The sequence below is a fragment of the Schistocerca nitens genome, chromosome 1 (genome assembly GCF_023898315.1).
Source record: "Schistocerca nitens isolate TAMUIC-IGC-003100 chromosome 1, iqSchNite1.1, whole genome shotgun sequence".
NCBI classification, from domain to species: domain Eukaryota; kingdom Metazoa; phylum Arthropoda; class Insecta; order Orthoptera; family Acrididae; genus Schistocerca; species Schistocerca nitens.
This window is the reverse complement of record NC_064614.1, coordinates 305,455,652-305,471,798: the sequence shown is the minus strand read 5'-3', so window position 1 is coordinate 305,471,798 and position 16,147 is coordinate 305,455,652. Positions and strand designations below refer to the sequence as shown.

Here is a 16,147-nt window from a genome sequence, read left to right as displayed (position 1 = left end):
TCTAACCTTCTAAGCTCACAGCAGTTAACACATCAGTCGTTAGTTCTCCCAGTTCCAAGAGTTAGACGCTTGACATATTATGACTGTGGATGATATAGTGGCAATTGGAGACAAAAAGAAAACCCATTCTCTTGCAAAATGTTTCTGATTAAATAAACAAGAGAAAGCCGGAGTTACTTAGCTCATACCAAATATTCAACTCTCATTAGATGCATTATAATGTTTGTGATGACTTGCCAGCCAGGCTTGTATTTCATTTTTAGAGAACTAGAGAAAAGTGACTTATTCTTCTGCTTGTTGTAATATGGGGATTTATGAGAAAGACTATACTTCTGGGAGGTAACTGAGAAATAAGTCTGACCTCTATATATTTTTAAAAAATTTTTGCTATCCATTTCTAAATGTTAGTTCAGTGTGCTGCTTTTGAGTCATAACAGAACCCGTTTCATTACCTGCATGCACAACAAATTTAAAATTAACTGGAACTTTTGCAAGGCGGACACACTGCCTGTTTGCAAATGTTTATTCAAGCAAATGTTTATTCACATGGTAATATTTATAACTCCACATTTCATCTAAACTACAGTTTACTTTAATTCTGATATTTCCATTTTTGATAAACATCTTATGTAGCACACCCTTTTTGCAATGACCTTTAATTTGTAAATAATGACTCATTTATTCTGATACCATTTAAAAACAAATCCCATAGACAGATCAATTGTTCTCAGTTTCGTTGCTACCCTTGAAGTCCAGCTCAGTGTAACAAAAGCTGTGGAGGTTTTTCACAGATAGTGTTTCCTTTTGTTGTCCATAATATAACAGAAATTGCTGTCTAATAACATATTTATCACATCACCAATTGAATGTTTATTATGTGCTCTTTGCTTCTTGTATTGAGCTACTGAACCTAAAACATTTTGCTTGCATGTTCTGTTGCCTTCTCTGCTACTTTCACTCCTTTCTCCTTCTCATTGCCAATAAATTTAATGACATTTGTGGAACATTATATGAGTACTTGGAGGAACATAACCAGCCACATTACCACCACCTTAGCCAACCTCTGAGCTTACAGTGTCAACCGTAGCATGGCACTGCTTCTATGCAGGTGGGCCATGAATAAAGTCTCTCGCTGGCATGGTTGGTGCTGGAAAAAGACATGACACAGTAGAAAAGGCAGACACTGAGCAAGGTGGCAGTCTCATCCCCAGGTTTCACCTGTACAACGATATTCCAATGCAAGGTGCAGAGTTAATAGTCTTCGACAGAAGAAGTGGCACAAAACACCATCTTCATGGTATGTGTTGCCACATGATGAGTGTGTAGTGGTGTGAGTGCGGAGCAGGAACCTATGTTGATGCTGCAAGGAGAAGAAGGAGACTAGTCGAGGCTAGGTTAGTGGAAGTCTCACTATGACCCAAGATATTGTTTTCTCCTGCTAGCCAGCAACCATAGTGTGCAGGTATCTGGTCACAGGATAGAATCAACAGCTTGGGACAGAAGTAATACCAAGGGCAGAAACTCGCTGTCGTAGCAGATGACCGTTGTGAGCTATAGACATATGGAACTGCTGAGATAGTTGTGTGGAAAAAGGTCACCACACTGTCCCCCCCCCCCCCCCCCCCCCTTTCCCGCCCTCACCTGAAGGCTGGTACCAGTGGGTTTCATGTCTTGTACATGCAATGAGGATGTAGGCAGTGGTGTTGATGCTGTGGTTGCCGGTCATGTGATGGGGGCAGGTGGCAGACTTAATGGCGGTGAGTATGAAGTGGGTGGGGCAGCCAACTGTTAGTAGCATTGGTCTGCTGCATGGCAGCCAGTAGCAGTGCAGGACTGGCAGCTGATGCAAGTGATGAGTAAGCCACCAGTGTGCATGGGTTGGGGGTGGTGGTGGTGGGGGGACCCAGGCCAGGTTGCCCTGAGCCTGTATCCAATGCCATGCACACAGTGGTGGGCAGGCACTGGGGGCTATTGCCGGCACGGTGCTGTTGAGGCAAGGGCACAGCATCATTGCTGATTGGCTGTGAGGAGAGATGGCCTCATTTGACATTTGACAGCTTAAAGTGCACGTACCTGGCACTGTGCAAGGGGGGGGAGGGGGGGGGCTGGCATCTATGTTGTCAACAGCCAGGCAGTCAGGGAGGCTCCGGCGTAGCATGGTGGGTTTCCCATGGTGTCCTCAGTTATGGTGGGGTATGCCGGCATTGAGGGGTCTCCAGCAGATGGAGTACTTGGTGCATTTTCAGAGGTGGTGGCACTGGCAGCGATGTCAGCAGTGGTGGCGGCGTGCATCTGTGGGATGTTGACGAGGATGGCGATCAGGCTGGGTGGTGTGGGACTGGGCAGTGTATAGACAGGCCTGAGACTGTTAATCAGAATGCTGGTAGGGATGCCATGGAGTTGGAACATAAATGTCTTGTAGTCCCACTTCAGAACCCAGTGGGAATCAGAGTAGTGCAGATGAAGTGGGGACTGGTGAGCACCGATGCACAGCATAGTGTGTGTGCATGATGTGAGGTTGCCGTGAATGAGTTCACTGTGGCACTGGGTTGGGGTAGGTTGCAGGTGAGCCATGCAGTTCAGCAAGTAGACAATGAACTCAGGGATGACATCATCCATGGGCAGGTGGTGGGCTCCAGGAAGTCCCCTGGGACAGCAAGTAGTTGGCCATAAATGAGGTAAGTGGCAGACATCTCACGGTCACCCTTGTGAGAAACTTGTAGGCCGAGGAGTATCAGGGGCAGGGCAGTGGTGTACCTGTTGTTATGACAGGCGAGAGCAATCTTCAGGGTACGATGGAACCATTGGCAGGTGATGGTAGCTTGATGCCAGGTGGAGGTCAGTGCCACAGAGGTCTGTTACCACTTGAAATTGGTGGATGTAAACTGTTGTCCGTGGCCCATAGTGACGTGGTGTGGACAGCTGAAACGGGCGATCAATGTGGATATGAAGGTGGCAGCTACTATGGTGGCTGTGATGTTGGGTATTGACATTGCCTCAGGCCAGCAGGTGAAACTGTCCACCACGGTGAGGAGGTAATGACAGCAGTCAGAAGAAGTCAGAGGGCCGAAGAGGTCCACATGAACATGGGCAAAGCATCTTGATAGGTGGCAATGGGGCATGTACGTGGCAGCTGAGGCAGGTGTTTACCCACGTCCTGCAGTCCCCTCTGAACACCTAGACACATGAGACACATGAAACACTGCTTCATCAGAGCAGCAGACGCACACACAGAGGGGTGTACCAGGTTATGCAGCCATTCGAATGGGACCTCGTGGACAGCAGTGGGCAGAAATGGACTCAGTGAGCCAGTGAATATTCACACCAGATATTGTTGTCTGAGCTTGCAGCTGGCATAAGTTGGAGTCCAGGAAAGGCATCCAGGCAGAGGTGGGTGAGTTGTGGGTCACACACCTGGGTGGTGCTAAGTGCCTCCTAATCCATGGGTGAGATAATGGTGCAGATGCAGCTGAGGTAGTCGGCAATGACATTGTCAGTTTTGGTGATGTGATGTATGTCGCCAGTAAATTTGTATATGAATGACAGCTGCCATTGATATGGGAAGCACTGGTCGAATACTTTTGCAAGGGCAAACTTTATGGACTTGTGTTTGGAGTAGACCTCCACTGATGACCGGAAGTATTTGATTGCCTCATAGATGGTGAGGAGATCTCTTTTATATGCACCCCAGCATTCTTGAGCAGCAGAAAGCTTGCTGGAGAAGAAAGTGGGCAGTCGTCACTTGTTGCTGGCATGCTGCTGCAGGCAGGAACTGATGGCTGTCTGGCTAGCATTGACTACAACGGCAAATGAGGCGGTGGAGCAGGTGTACAGTAGAGATGCTGTCTTCCATTTGCAACATCCAAGGCACCAGCTTGTTCACCTTTGTTCATTCTCCATAGAGGGCAGTGGTGTGAGGCTCCTGCATAACAGTGACAACCCTCAGATGATGGCAGAGGAAGTTTAATATTCTGAGAAAGCAGTGGAGGCCCTTGAATGTCTCTGGGCACAGGAAATCGAGGATGGCTTGTACCTTGTCAGGCAGGTGACGTGAGCTGGTGGAGAAGATGACATAGCCCAAGCATACCACCTCACTAGCACCGAGAACACATTTTGCTGTGTTGATGATGATGGTGCCGACATCCTGGAGGTGTTCAAAAATATTGCAGAGGTGCTCGCAGTGCCTCTTTGGCATCACTGAAAACTTGAGTATGTTGTCCAGATAGGTGAAACAGCCGGGAAGCCTCGCAACATGCCAACCAAGAAACGCTGCCACATTTGGACAGCATTATGGAATCTGAACATTATAAAGGTGCCCTCATAGAGTGCAAATGGTGTGATGATGGCAGTCTTCTGGATGTACTTGGGTGCAACCAGTATCTGGGTGAAAGCCTTGGTACAGTCAATCCTGCTGAAAATTGTAGCTCCAGCCAGTGTTTAGCTGCAGCCACATAAGAATGGCACCAGGTTTCGGTAGGGGATGGTGCATTATTTTAGTTCCTCATGGGTGCCAAGAGCCATCTTGAGCCTGATGACTTTGTGTGGTGCTGGAGCAGCAGCCGCATTTGATGAGACATTGATTGTGCTGGGGGAGGATGCCATTGGCACTAGGTAGCACAAAGGATGCCAAAACATGCAAGACAAATGGATTGTGATGTGAAGCACTTTTGTCTATAGCAAGAAAACTGAAATTGCTGGTGGGGTGTGCTTGTGCTTGAGAGTCAGAATGATTCTAATATAATGAGATGGCGAAAACCATGCTGAAATAGGAAATTAAGTTGATGGAGTCCTTTTTTGGGTCATCAGTGTTCGAATTGTCCTTATCTAACGTACAAGTTGATTACCTGATGGCAGCAGATTGTCAAACTGATCCGTGGCGAACTTGAATTTGTGTGGTGGTAAGCATCTTGGCCAGCAGAAGATAGGTGTTCCAGAGGTGATGTTGATGTAGTGGAGGGGCCAGAATATGCCACCTGCTTCAGAACAGCAAAGTGAGTGGTGCCAGCTTGCAACATCAGGAAGCAGGAGATAGTATCTGATGAAGTCTGCTCTGCTAATCGAGTCAGTGACATCAAGGATGGTGAAAGTCCAGGGGAAGTCCCACTGCAGGCTGAGGTCGAGGAAGCAGTCATGTATGCCATAGCTGGCAATCATGAAATTGTTCACTGTCATAAGGAGGATGACTGAGGCGGTGCTAGGGTGCTGTACGGGCCACCACGGGAAGATAGACAACTGAGAGTCTCTGTTGATCAGGAATGGTGTGACAGAACAAGTATCATGGACAAACAAGTGCTGGGAGATCAAGCAACAACTGAGCACGCTTAATCCCAGGGGCTGCTGGTGTTTGGGTGAAATGCTCTTGATACAAGCAGAGCCCAGCTGTGTTGCGAGAGGTGACAGCAGGTTGGCTTTGGCTGCAGCTGTGGTAGTCATCATTGTGCTAGTGGCTGGAGCTGTGGAGCTGTGTGGACTGTGATGATTAGAATCAAGGCAGCACTGTGGTGGGTGAGGATGTCATACACTGCCAGCTGCTGTGCGCTGTGCTGCAGGGCAGTGGGGACAGGAGTGGCTGGTGATGTCATTAGCAGTGCATTGAGCAGCAAGGTGGGGGGGTCGAAATGGGGTGGTTGGCAGAGTGACGTCCTACTGGTTGAGCCAAGTGGGGGTAGGTCTGGCATGTGGCAGTGGCAGTTGCAGGTGGGGAGGCCAGCGTCTTGTCGACCAGAGCAATGAGGCTGGGGGCATCAGTGAGGGAGAAAAAAAATGGCTCTGAGCACTATGAGAGGCAGGATTCGAACCTGCGACCGTAGCAGTCCTGCGGTCCCGGACTGCAGCACCTAGAACCGCACGGCCACCGCGGCCGGCTCAGTGAGGGAGAGGTCAGCGTGAGATGCCACAGCTGTCTGTAGTATCTGGGCCAGGAGGTGAGACAGCCAAAAGTTGTATAGGAAACCATTGGAGATCATGTGTGGTACTGTCAGGCTTTGAAGGTGAGGCAGGAATTGTGAGAGTTTCCAGTCCCTGCACTGCTCGACGGAAAGGAGGACCCGGACATGCTGCATTTAGGACAGAATGTGTTCTGTCAAGAGGTAGCACCAGAGAGTCTTGTAGCAGTTGTGGTGTCACAGACCTCCAATGTATGTGTCAGTTTGGCCGACTGATCACCATTGTGAACTTGATGGCATCCTAGGTGATGGCACAACAGGTGAAGATGATGTCCACCAAGGTAAACCACAGGTCCATGTCCTGTGAATTGAAGAGCAGTATGTGAACTGGAATGCAGTATGCAGCAGCTGGCAGTATATGACATCCTCACCCACCACAGTGCTGCCTTGATTCTGATCATCACAGTCCACACAGCTGCACAGCTCCAGCCACTAGCACAATGATGACTACCACAGCTGCAGCCAAAGCCAACCTGCTGTCACCTCTGGTCATGGCATGGCCAGACAGAGTGGCGATGACATGCGGGGCAATGGGAGTCAGTGTATGAAGGCAGGGAGGGATGGCGGCAGAGTGTTGGCCTGGAGTCGGGTGCTGGTGGCTGGGCCGGTGATGGTAGAATTGCCAGGAGTTGCACGTTGCAGGTTGGGGTTGCTGTATTCCAGTTCCATGAGGCACGTGGTCAGTTGGTGATTACATTGTTTGGTGTCAGAGCAGCTGCCGTGTGCAGTGAGGAATCAGTTTGGATGGCGGGGGATGCCTTTGATGTTAGACTGCATGAAGGATGCCAAAACATACAGAACAGATGGCTTGTTATTTTTATTTATTTATTTATTTATTGTTCCGTGGGATCAAATTAAGGAGAAGTCTCCATGGTCATGGAACGAGGCAATACATGAAATTATAACACGATAGTAGAAACAGATAAAATGAAATATAAAAAACATGTTCAGGCAACAAGTCGTAAGTTTAAATAAAGAAAATCAACAATGTAACACTGGAATTTGCTTAATATTTTAGCTCTTCCAGGAGCTCCTCAACAGAATAGAAGGAGTGAGCCATGAGGAAACTCTTCAGTTTAGACTTAAAAGAGTTTGGGCTACTGCTAAGATTTTTGAGTTCTTGTGGTAGCTTATTGAAAATGGATGCAGCAGAATACTGTACTCCTTTCTGCACAAGAGTCAAGGAAGTGCATTCCACATGCAGATTTGATTTCTGCCTAGTATTAACTGAGTGAAAGCCGTTAACTCTTGGGAATAGGCTAATATTGCTAACAACAAACGACATTAAAGAAAATATATACTGTGAGGGCAATGTCAGAATTCCCAGACTATTGAATAGGGGTCGACAAGAGGTTCTCGAACTTACACCACATATAGCTCGAACAGCCCGGTTTTGAGCCAAAAATACCCTTTTTGAATCAGAAGAATTACCCCAAAAGATAATACCATACGACATAAGTGTATGAAAATATGCGAGGTAGACTACTTTTCGTGTTGAACTGTCACTTATTTCAGATACTGTTCTAATGGTAAATAAAGCAGCATTTAGTTTCTGAACAAGATCCTGGACATGGGCTTTCCACAACAGCTTACTATCTATCCAAACGCCTAGGAACTAGAACTGTTCCGTCTCGCTTATAATATGCCCATTCTGTCTGATCAAAATATCGGTTCTTGTTGAATTGTGAGTTAGAAACTGTAAAAACTGAGTCTTACTGTGATTTAGCATCAAATTATTTTCCACAAGCCATGAACTTATTTCATGAACTATTTTATTTGATACTGTTTCAATATTACACGCAAGATCCTTCACTACCAGGCTGGTGTTATCAGCAGACAGAAATAATTTTGAATCACCTGTAATACTAGAAGGCATATCATTTATATAAATAAGAAACAGCAGTGGCCCCAGCACCAACCCTTGGGGAACGCCCCACTTAACAGTGCCCCATTGGGACTGAACATCACTACCACTCTCAATATTGTGGACAATTACCTGCTTTCTGTTCTTAAAGTAAGAGGCAAACCAATTGTAAGCTACTCCCCTTACTCCATAATGGTCCAACTTCTGCAGTAATATTTTGTGGTCAACACAGTCAAAATCCTTCGTTAAATCAAAGAAAACACCTAGCGTTCGCAACCTTTTATTTAATCTGTCCAAAACCTCGCAGAGAAAAGAGAATATAGCATTTTCAGTTGTTAAACCATTTCTAAAACCAAACTGTACATTTGACAGCAAATTATGTGAATTTAAATGCTCCAGTAACCTTGTATATACAACCTTCTTGATAACTTTAGCGAGCACCGATGGCATAGAAATAGGTCTAAAATTGTCAACATTATCCCTGTCTCCCTTTTTATAAAGTGATGTGAAATATTTGCGTCTATAGCATGTAAACTGAAATTGCTAATGGGGTGCGCACATGCACAAGAGTAGAACGAGTGCTATTGAAACAACGTGGCCAACACCATGTTGAAATAGGAAATTAAGTTGATGGAGTTTATTGTCGGGTCATCAGTGTTAGAATTGTTTCCTTACCTAACCTTTAAATTGATTACCCAATGGTAGAACAAGGCAGGGTAGGCACCACAGAAAGAATAATGTTTACACATGGTCAAGCAATACATCTTATCACTGATTATGCAAGTACAAACAGACACGTGAAATAGTCTTGAAATTCATAAATTCTGAATAAAGTCACTCGTTTGCATGATTGGCATGAAAAAAGGCATGATGCAGTAGAACAGGAGGATACCAAGCAAGGTGGCAGTCTCATCCCCGAGTTTCACCAGCGCAACAATATTCCTGCTCGAGGTGCAGAATTAATAGTCTTCAGCAGAAGATGTGATACAAACCACCATTTACACACGCAGCTGTGCAGCAGGGGTAGAGACAGGGTAGCACAGGTCTCTCTCAAGACTTCATGGTATGCGTAACCGCTTGGCATGTCCATAGTGGTGTGAGCGCCGATTGGGAGCTGATATTGATGCCGCAAGGAGAAGGAGACTGGTTGAGGCTAGGTCAGTGGAACTCTCACTGTTGACTTAGCTATTGTTCTCTTCTAGTAGCTGGTGACTGTAGTGTGCAGGTATCTGGTCACATGGCAGGATTGACAGCTAGGGATGGAAGTAACATGTGAAGGAAGAAACTTTCTGCTATGCAGATGGCTGTTGCAAGCTTGGGGCTTACAGAACTGCTAAGATAGCTGTGTGTCAAAAGGCCACATTACCGGTGTTTGCTTATGTGACAGGACGTATTATGATTTGGTGATCACCCACATGATGGATAGTGTGTTTGCTTGTGTGATGGGATATGCTGTGATTTCAGTTGTTGCCCAAGCATCAGACTTTTTAGTATCTTCAGTGGTCGCTGAAGTGCCAGACCATGTTCAGTGACTAAGTGATCACCCGCACAATGGGTAATGTTCAGAGACAGTGCGAACATTTCTATGTCTAGCTTCTTGTACTAACTATGCAATCAGTAACTGTTAATCAACAATTGTGTCTTTCACGTACTAGCACATGCTTATTCTTCTTCTTATGTAAATTATGCCAAAGTGGTTTGCACAGAGCAATTGCTTTGCATGCATGGTACATCAACATCGTTTCCGCTGATCACACCACTGCTGCTGACATTGCTGCCATATCATCATCCAATGAGCTGCATTCTATAGTTTCCCATGACACCGCCTGAGTGCCACCTTTGTGGCCTACCCACCCAGCCCTCTGGTTCATGCAGGTCGAGTCCAGCTTCCATTACCCTGGCATGATATTGGAACATACGAAGTACACTTATGTTGTCAATGTTGTCATCCAGTTTGAACAGTGCCATGCTATTGAGGTTCCTAACATCATCACTGTACTTTCACCAACCAAGCCACACCACATCTCAAAAGGAAGCTCACACATTGCTTCTTCATATTTTCAGTTGAGAGCATGTGTTGGTGGGTTATTACTAGCAATGACACCGATTACAGAAATCTGTCATGGCACCCCTGCCACCTACACAGCATGGTCAACACTGGCACAGTACCAGATGAACTGCTTCATGTACTTTGGCTGAATTGGATGCCTATTCAGGCATGTGCCATCCTCACATCTCAGCAATCACTCTTACTGCAACAACTAGTGGTCTTGGCAACACAGTGGTCAAAGTCCTCACTGTGGCCCTGTCTTCAGGTTCAACTCATGGTGCTACTAGCAGTGTCACCTCTGACATGACAACTATGCTACCATCACAATGAACTGCAATGTGTCGGTGCCCACCATGGGCCCCCAGGAACTCCAGCTGCTTTCAGCCCAAGTTGAAGCCCTCGTGGTCAAGTATCTGCTCTTTGTGCCCAATGAGCAGCTGTTCCCACACCACCAAGGCTTCACCGGCACACCTTAAACCATAGCAATGCAGAAGACCAAACCGCTATGTGTTGCTACCACCACACATGTGGCAAGCAAGCTTCCTGTTGCTGCCCTCCAGGCAACAACCCAAATGCCAGCAGCATCCACAAATGCCATGCTGCTTCAAAGCACTTGTTCATCTCAGACAGACACTGGTTCCAACCTCCAGGTCCATCCATATGTGCTGCTACCAGTGTGTTGACCAACAACACCATTTCGGCTGTCAGCTGCCAACAACTCATCTGTCACCATCTGTGGTGTATATCCAATGCAACTGGACCTAGGACTGCACCGCATCTTCAGCTGTCAATTCACCATCACAGACGTCATAGAGACAACCATTGGTGTTGATTTCTGAGCACATTTTGGCTTCTCGCTGACATTGGTGGCTCTTGTCTCATCATCATGGACTCCAGTTGCTCAGTTATTGAGTTTCACCATGCTGTGCAATACTTGGTGCTGAAGGTCATCCATGCTATTGATGTAGGGCAGTACCAGGAGATTCTTGACTGTTTTCCATTTCATTACACGTCTGTCCGGAGCGCCATGAGAGGTATTGCACAACACAGTCCTTCATATCCACACAACACTTAGCCCTCCAGATCTCAACAGAACACGATACTGGGCACCAGGGTGACTTGCTGCTGCTAAAGCCAAATTTGAGGCTATGCTTCAGGATGTCATTATTGGTCATTTGCACAGTCACTAGTCCTCTCCTCTCAAACGTGTACCAAAGAAAGACACATCTAGTGACCCTTCGGTGATCATCATGCTCTTAATGCATGCATTATCCCAGATAGATATCAGATTGCAGACCTACATGACTTCAGCCATGTCTTCAGTGGTGCTTAAGTGTTCAGTGTCTTTAGCTGCATAAAGACATTCACACAAATACCAGTTACCATGGAAGATGTCCCAAAGACAGTAATTGCCTTGTACTTTTGGCTCTTCATATCATTTTACATGACATAGGGTGTCCGGAATGCTACACAGACACAACAGAAATTCATCAACAGTGTGCTACATGACCTGCTCTTTTACTTCACGTGTCTTGATGACATATTTGTATTTTATTCTTCACTGCCACAACACTGTGAACATCTGTCTGCAGTGTTTCAACAGCTGAACGATTTCAGGATTATCATTAACCCCTCCAAATGCACCTTTGGTGCCTCCCAGGGGACATTTCAGGATGACCAGATCTGTGCAGACTCCATCATTCCCCTCCTGGAAAATGATATGGCTATTTGGGAAATTACGGACTCACAAATTTTTCAAGAACTCCTCTGGTTCCTTGGGATGCTGAACTTCTACCACCGTCACCTCCTTGGCACATCCTCCTATCAAAAGCCACTTACAGCTGTTCTCCCTGGTCCTAACACTAAGGGCAATTGTCCTACCCCTTGGGCAGACCCTCATGCTGCCTTCACTGCTGCCAAGGACAGCCTTACTGATGGTGCACTTCTGGTTCACTCAACACTTGACACCCAGCTGGCACTGGTGATCAACACCAGCCAGAACACCTCAAATTCTGCCTTGCAGCAACAATGTAATGGTTCATGGCAACTGCTGGCCTTGTTTTCAAAGAAGCTCACACCTACAAAACATCAGTGGAGTGCCTACGACAGTGAGATGCTTGCCACCTACAAGGTGATCTGTTACTTTCACCCATCAATGGAGGCTAGGAACTTTATGATACTTACTCATCACAAACCCATCACATACACCTTTCAGCAGACCAGCAATCACTTCTTACCTAACTATTCTGTGAATTCAAACACATCTCTCAGTCAGCACATACATTTGGCATACCTCAAGAATGTTGCTGATTGTCTGTTACAAGTCACTAGCATCTCTGGCTGGATTGATATTGCCACACTTGCTGCAGCACAAGAGGCTGATACAGGGCTGGACTCTTAGTGCCATGCCTCAAACACTGACTTCTGACTGGATCATGTCCCTATCACTGACACAGATACAAAACTGTTCTGTGGGGCCTCCAAAGGCAAGTCATGACCTTTCCTACCACTCACTTTCTGCCAGCAGGACGTTGGCAGCATCCACAACCAGTGTTACCTGGCATTAAGGCCACTACCAGGCTTGTTACCCATTGTTACATGTGGCCTGCTTCCACTCAGCCTGCCACAGCTGGGCCCATTGCTGTGTTCTAGTCAGTGCAGTAAGGTTGACTGGCATGCCCATGCTTCTGGTAGTGATTTCCCTAAGGCTATAGGAAGTTTCACTCACATCTATATTGACATTATTGGTCCCCTTCTCACCTCTGACACCCAACAGTATATTTTCACGATCATCGTTCGTTTCACATACTGGCCAGAGACAACACCAATTCCTGACATATCAGCTGAAACATGGTGCGAGCACTCATGAATATGTGGATAGCTCATTTTGGTTCTCCACTCCACATTATCATGGATGGCGGAAGGTAATTTGAATGCCAGTGTTCAACAAGCTAGATATGACGCCTATCAGCCCCTCCCAACTCATGTCCCCTCACCTTCATTTTGCACTGCTCTCTGCCACTGCACCCATTGATCTTTTCCCTTTCTCTGCTTCTCTCCTTTCTGCACACTATTTTCCTTTCCTTCCCTCTCTCACTGCCTCCCGATGATACATCAGAGAGCCTTGTCTTCCCTGAATACTCTGCCAGGATCATCACTGTCCCCCCCCCCCCCCCCAAGTGTCCTGCTATCTCTCCCCCTTTCCCACTCCACCAGGGATTGTTTCTCCTGTTCGACAGGTTTCATTTTCAGTCTGACCTGAGCAGCCAGAGGTAGTGGTCATGTGTGTGTGTGTGTGTGTGTGTGTGTGTGTGTGTGTGTGTGTGTGTGTGTGTGTGATGTTGTTGTTGTTGTTGTGTGAGGTGTGCTTGCTTATGTGAATGAGTGTGTGTTTTTCTTTTCTGATGAAGGCTAAAGCCAAAAGCTTAATGTGTAATAGTATTTTTGTTGTGCCTGTCTGCAACTCAACTTGTCATCTTTATGGTGAGTAGCAATCTATCCTTTCCATAACTGTTGACTGCATATAAATTTATTTTTTCATTCCAACAAAATTTACCACTTCCAAGTATGATTTATTGATTTATTCAGACCCAAAATCTTACATTGCCTTTCTACAAAGGCATGGGCTGATGCCAAAAAATGATTAATATACAGTACAAAAATACATGAAGATAAGGCACTTGTAACAACAGAAAATGTTTGGTGTTTACCATGTGTGGGATCTTTTCCCTTAAGTAGCTAACAAATGCCAATAAACATGAAAACTTTGCACAAAATTGACAGTGGTTATGAAATATGAAAATACCAATGCAGTGTTAATATGCAAAAATATAAACGGTATGTAATACTACATCCATTGATTGTGTTAAACATAAATAACTTTAAAATATGATAAAAACTATGGTAGCACATATATAAAGCAATAAATGTATGACATTGTACATTGTAATTTATATATCCATGTGTTCACTCAATGAGTAGAAACAGTAACACTGTAAATACAACTTTAGGGACTGTCTAAACAACTTTTCATGTAAAACAGCTTTTATTTTCACAAGGAGCTTATTAAAAAGCTACAAACCTCTATGGCATGGACCCTTCTGCCACATTCTGTTATTTGTAGGACTTGTAAGAAATTTTTCACTAAATCTGGTGTTATTGCCATGGACATCACAGCCTTTAACCACAAACAATATCTGTGCAATGTCCTCAATGTGTTGTGAGTGTCAGTCACGGACAGAACAGTGTTCTGTGTCGTTGTGAGTACATTATGTTGGAACTAAGTGACTTCAAACATGGACATATTTTTAGTTCTGGTATGGTGGGTGCTACCGTAACAAAGGTAGTCAAAGTGTTTGGTGTTTCAAGAAGGACCATATCAAAGATTTACACTGCACACAGGAAAACTGGAAACACATCATCTGCTAAATTACAACATGAGTGAAAGTTTGTGTTGAGTGATTATGACATATGGTCATTGAAGAGGATTGTAAAGCAAAAAAAAAAAAAAAAAAGAGGATGACAGCTGCAAAGGTCACTGCAGAACTGAATGTCACACTCATGAATCCCTTCAGCACTGAAATAACGTGATGGGAGCTCCAAAACCTGGAAATTGCAGGGCAAGCTGGAATTCCAAAACCACACATCAGTGATGCAAAAGCCCAAATACGAAAACATAGTGCTGAAAGTCATAAAACCTGGACTATGGAACAATGGAAAAAAGTCATTTGGTAAAATGAGGCATGTTGCACACTTATGGTTGAATTTATGTGCCAAGAATGAAATGTGTAGGGGGTTTGGTGATGAGTTGGGCAGCAGTATTCCACTGCCTCCATGGGTGTTCTGCAAGGTAGCATTACCGCCAAAGATTATGTGACCATTTTGACTGATCAGACCCGTCCCATGGTACAGTGTTTGTTCCTCATTAATGATGTTGTGCTCCAAGATGATAGGGCTCCTGTTCACATAGTTTGCATTAGCCAGGATTGGTATGTGAGCACCTCTCCTGGCCACCACAGTCATCAAATCTCAATATTATTGAGCCACATGATTACTATCACCTCCATCATCAGTACCTGAACTTGCAAATATTTTGCAGAAATAATGGTATAACATTCGCTTGAAAACCAAGCAGGACATACAGTTATCCTTCTGAGATGACAGGAATCTGTTTTGAATGTCAGTGGTTTTTCTATGCTGTATCAGGCCTGGTAAAGTGTTATGTTCTTGGTATTCCCACATTTTTATGCACCACTTGTATGTTATGTGCTGTGAAGGAGGGTTTGCATGATTGCCTTGTTTTATTTCCTTTTATTATTCCAATGGCTTCTTTTGAGTTGCTTCAAATAAAATACTCATAAATACTACATCAGACCTTTGAGAATGTTGGGATTATGTTAAAATACCATTGTAAAACCATGAAATTTTTGTTGTCTCCTAAACTTTGGGAGAACATAAGATGTCATTCTCTTACTCATTTAACTCAACTAATATTATTAATAAAAAGCAACTATAATATATTCAAATAAGATGAGAACTTGAATTTCACTGTCCACTCAATATACTGTCTGCAATATATTATTTAACTAAATAACAATTACAGCAAAACCTTGTGGAGCTGGAAACAAGAGTAGCTGAACTTAGGTTAGAATACAATCTACTCACAGCGCTGGATGGATCCCTGATGGGGCTACATGGCCTACAGAAATTAAATATAAGCCACAATTTAATTGAAACCATTTCTCCTGATGATCTTATCAACCTGGATGAACTGAAAGTATTGGATATCTCATTCAATCGACTCACTACTTTAGAAGAAACATCTAAGGTATGTCCTACTTTTACCTGAGAATATATATGTATAGTCTACGATTTATAAATACAGCCATGGGTTGACAAGGGGGAATACGAAGAAGAGGGGGGGGGGGGGATAACAAAGTGTTAATATTTATCATCAGATCTCTGATTTGGTACTACTTGTAGTAGAGAGATAGATAACAAGATAGATCTGCTCTAAAGCTACTGTTAAATTAGTTTTATTAAAGATCCCTTTTTTATAAATATAATTACTGCACTATATTTTAGTTATAAAGCTTTGTCAGGCTTCTGTTTGAGATCTACACAAGGGGTCTGCAGAAGATATCATTAAAGAGTTTTCTTTTAATGAACTGTAACCTGATACAGATAAAAGGGAAGATAATACTGTTCCATATGATTCTTATGCATTTGTTTTATTACCTAATTTTCTGTGTGTATGACATAGTTTTGTTTCTATTACACAATTTAAAA

At 44.5% G+C, this 16,147-nt stretch overlaps 1 protein-coding gene across 1 annotated transcript in view; it reads left to right on the top strand.

The window, feature by feature from the left end:
• The window catches only part of LOC126248441 (leucine-rich repeat and death domain-containing protein 1), a 198,637-nt gene that overhangs the window by 162,715 nt on the left and 19,775 nt on the right, over positions 1 to 16,147 (top strand). The window contains exon 6 of the mRNA XM_049949423.1: positions 15,462 to 15,686. Coding sequence (XP_049805380.1) covers positions 15,462 to 15,686 — 225 coding nt within the window. The remainder of the gene's footprint in view (positions 1 to 15,461; positions 15,687 to 16,147) is intronic.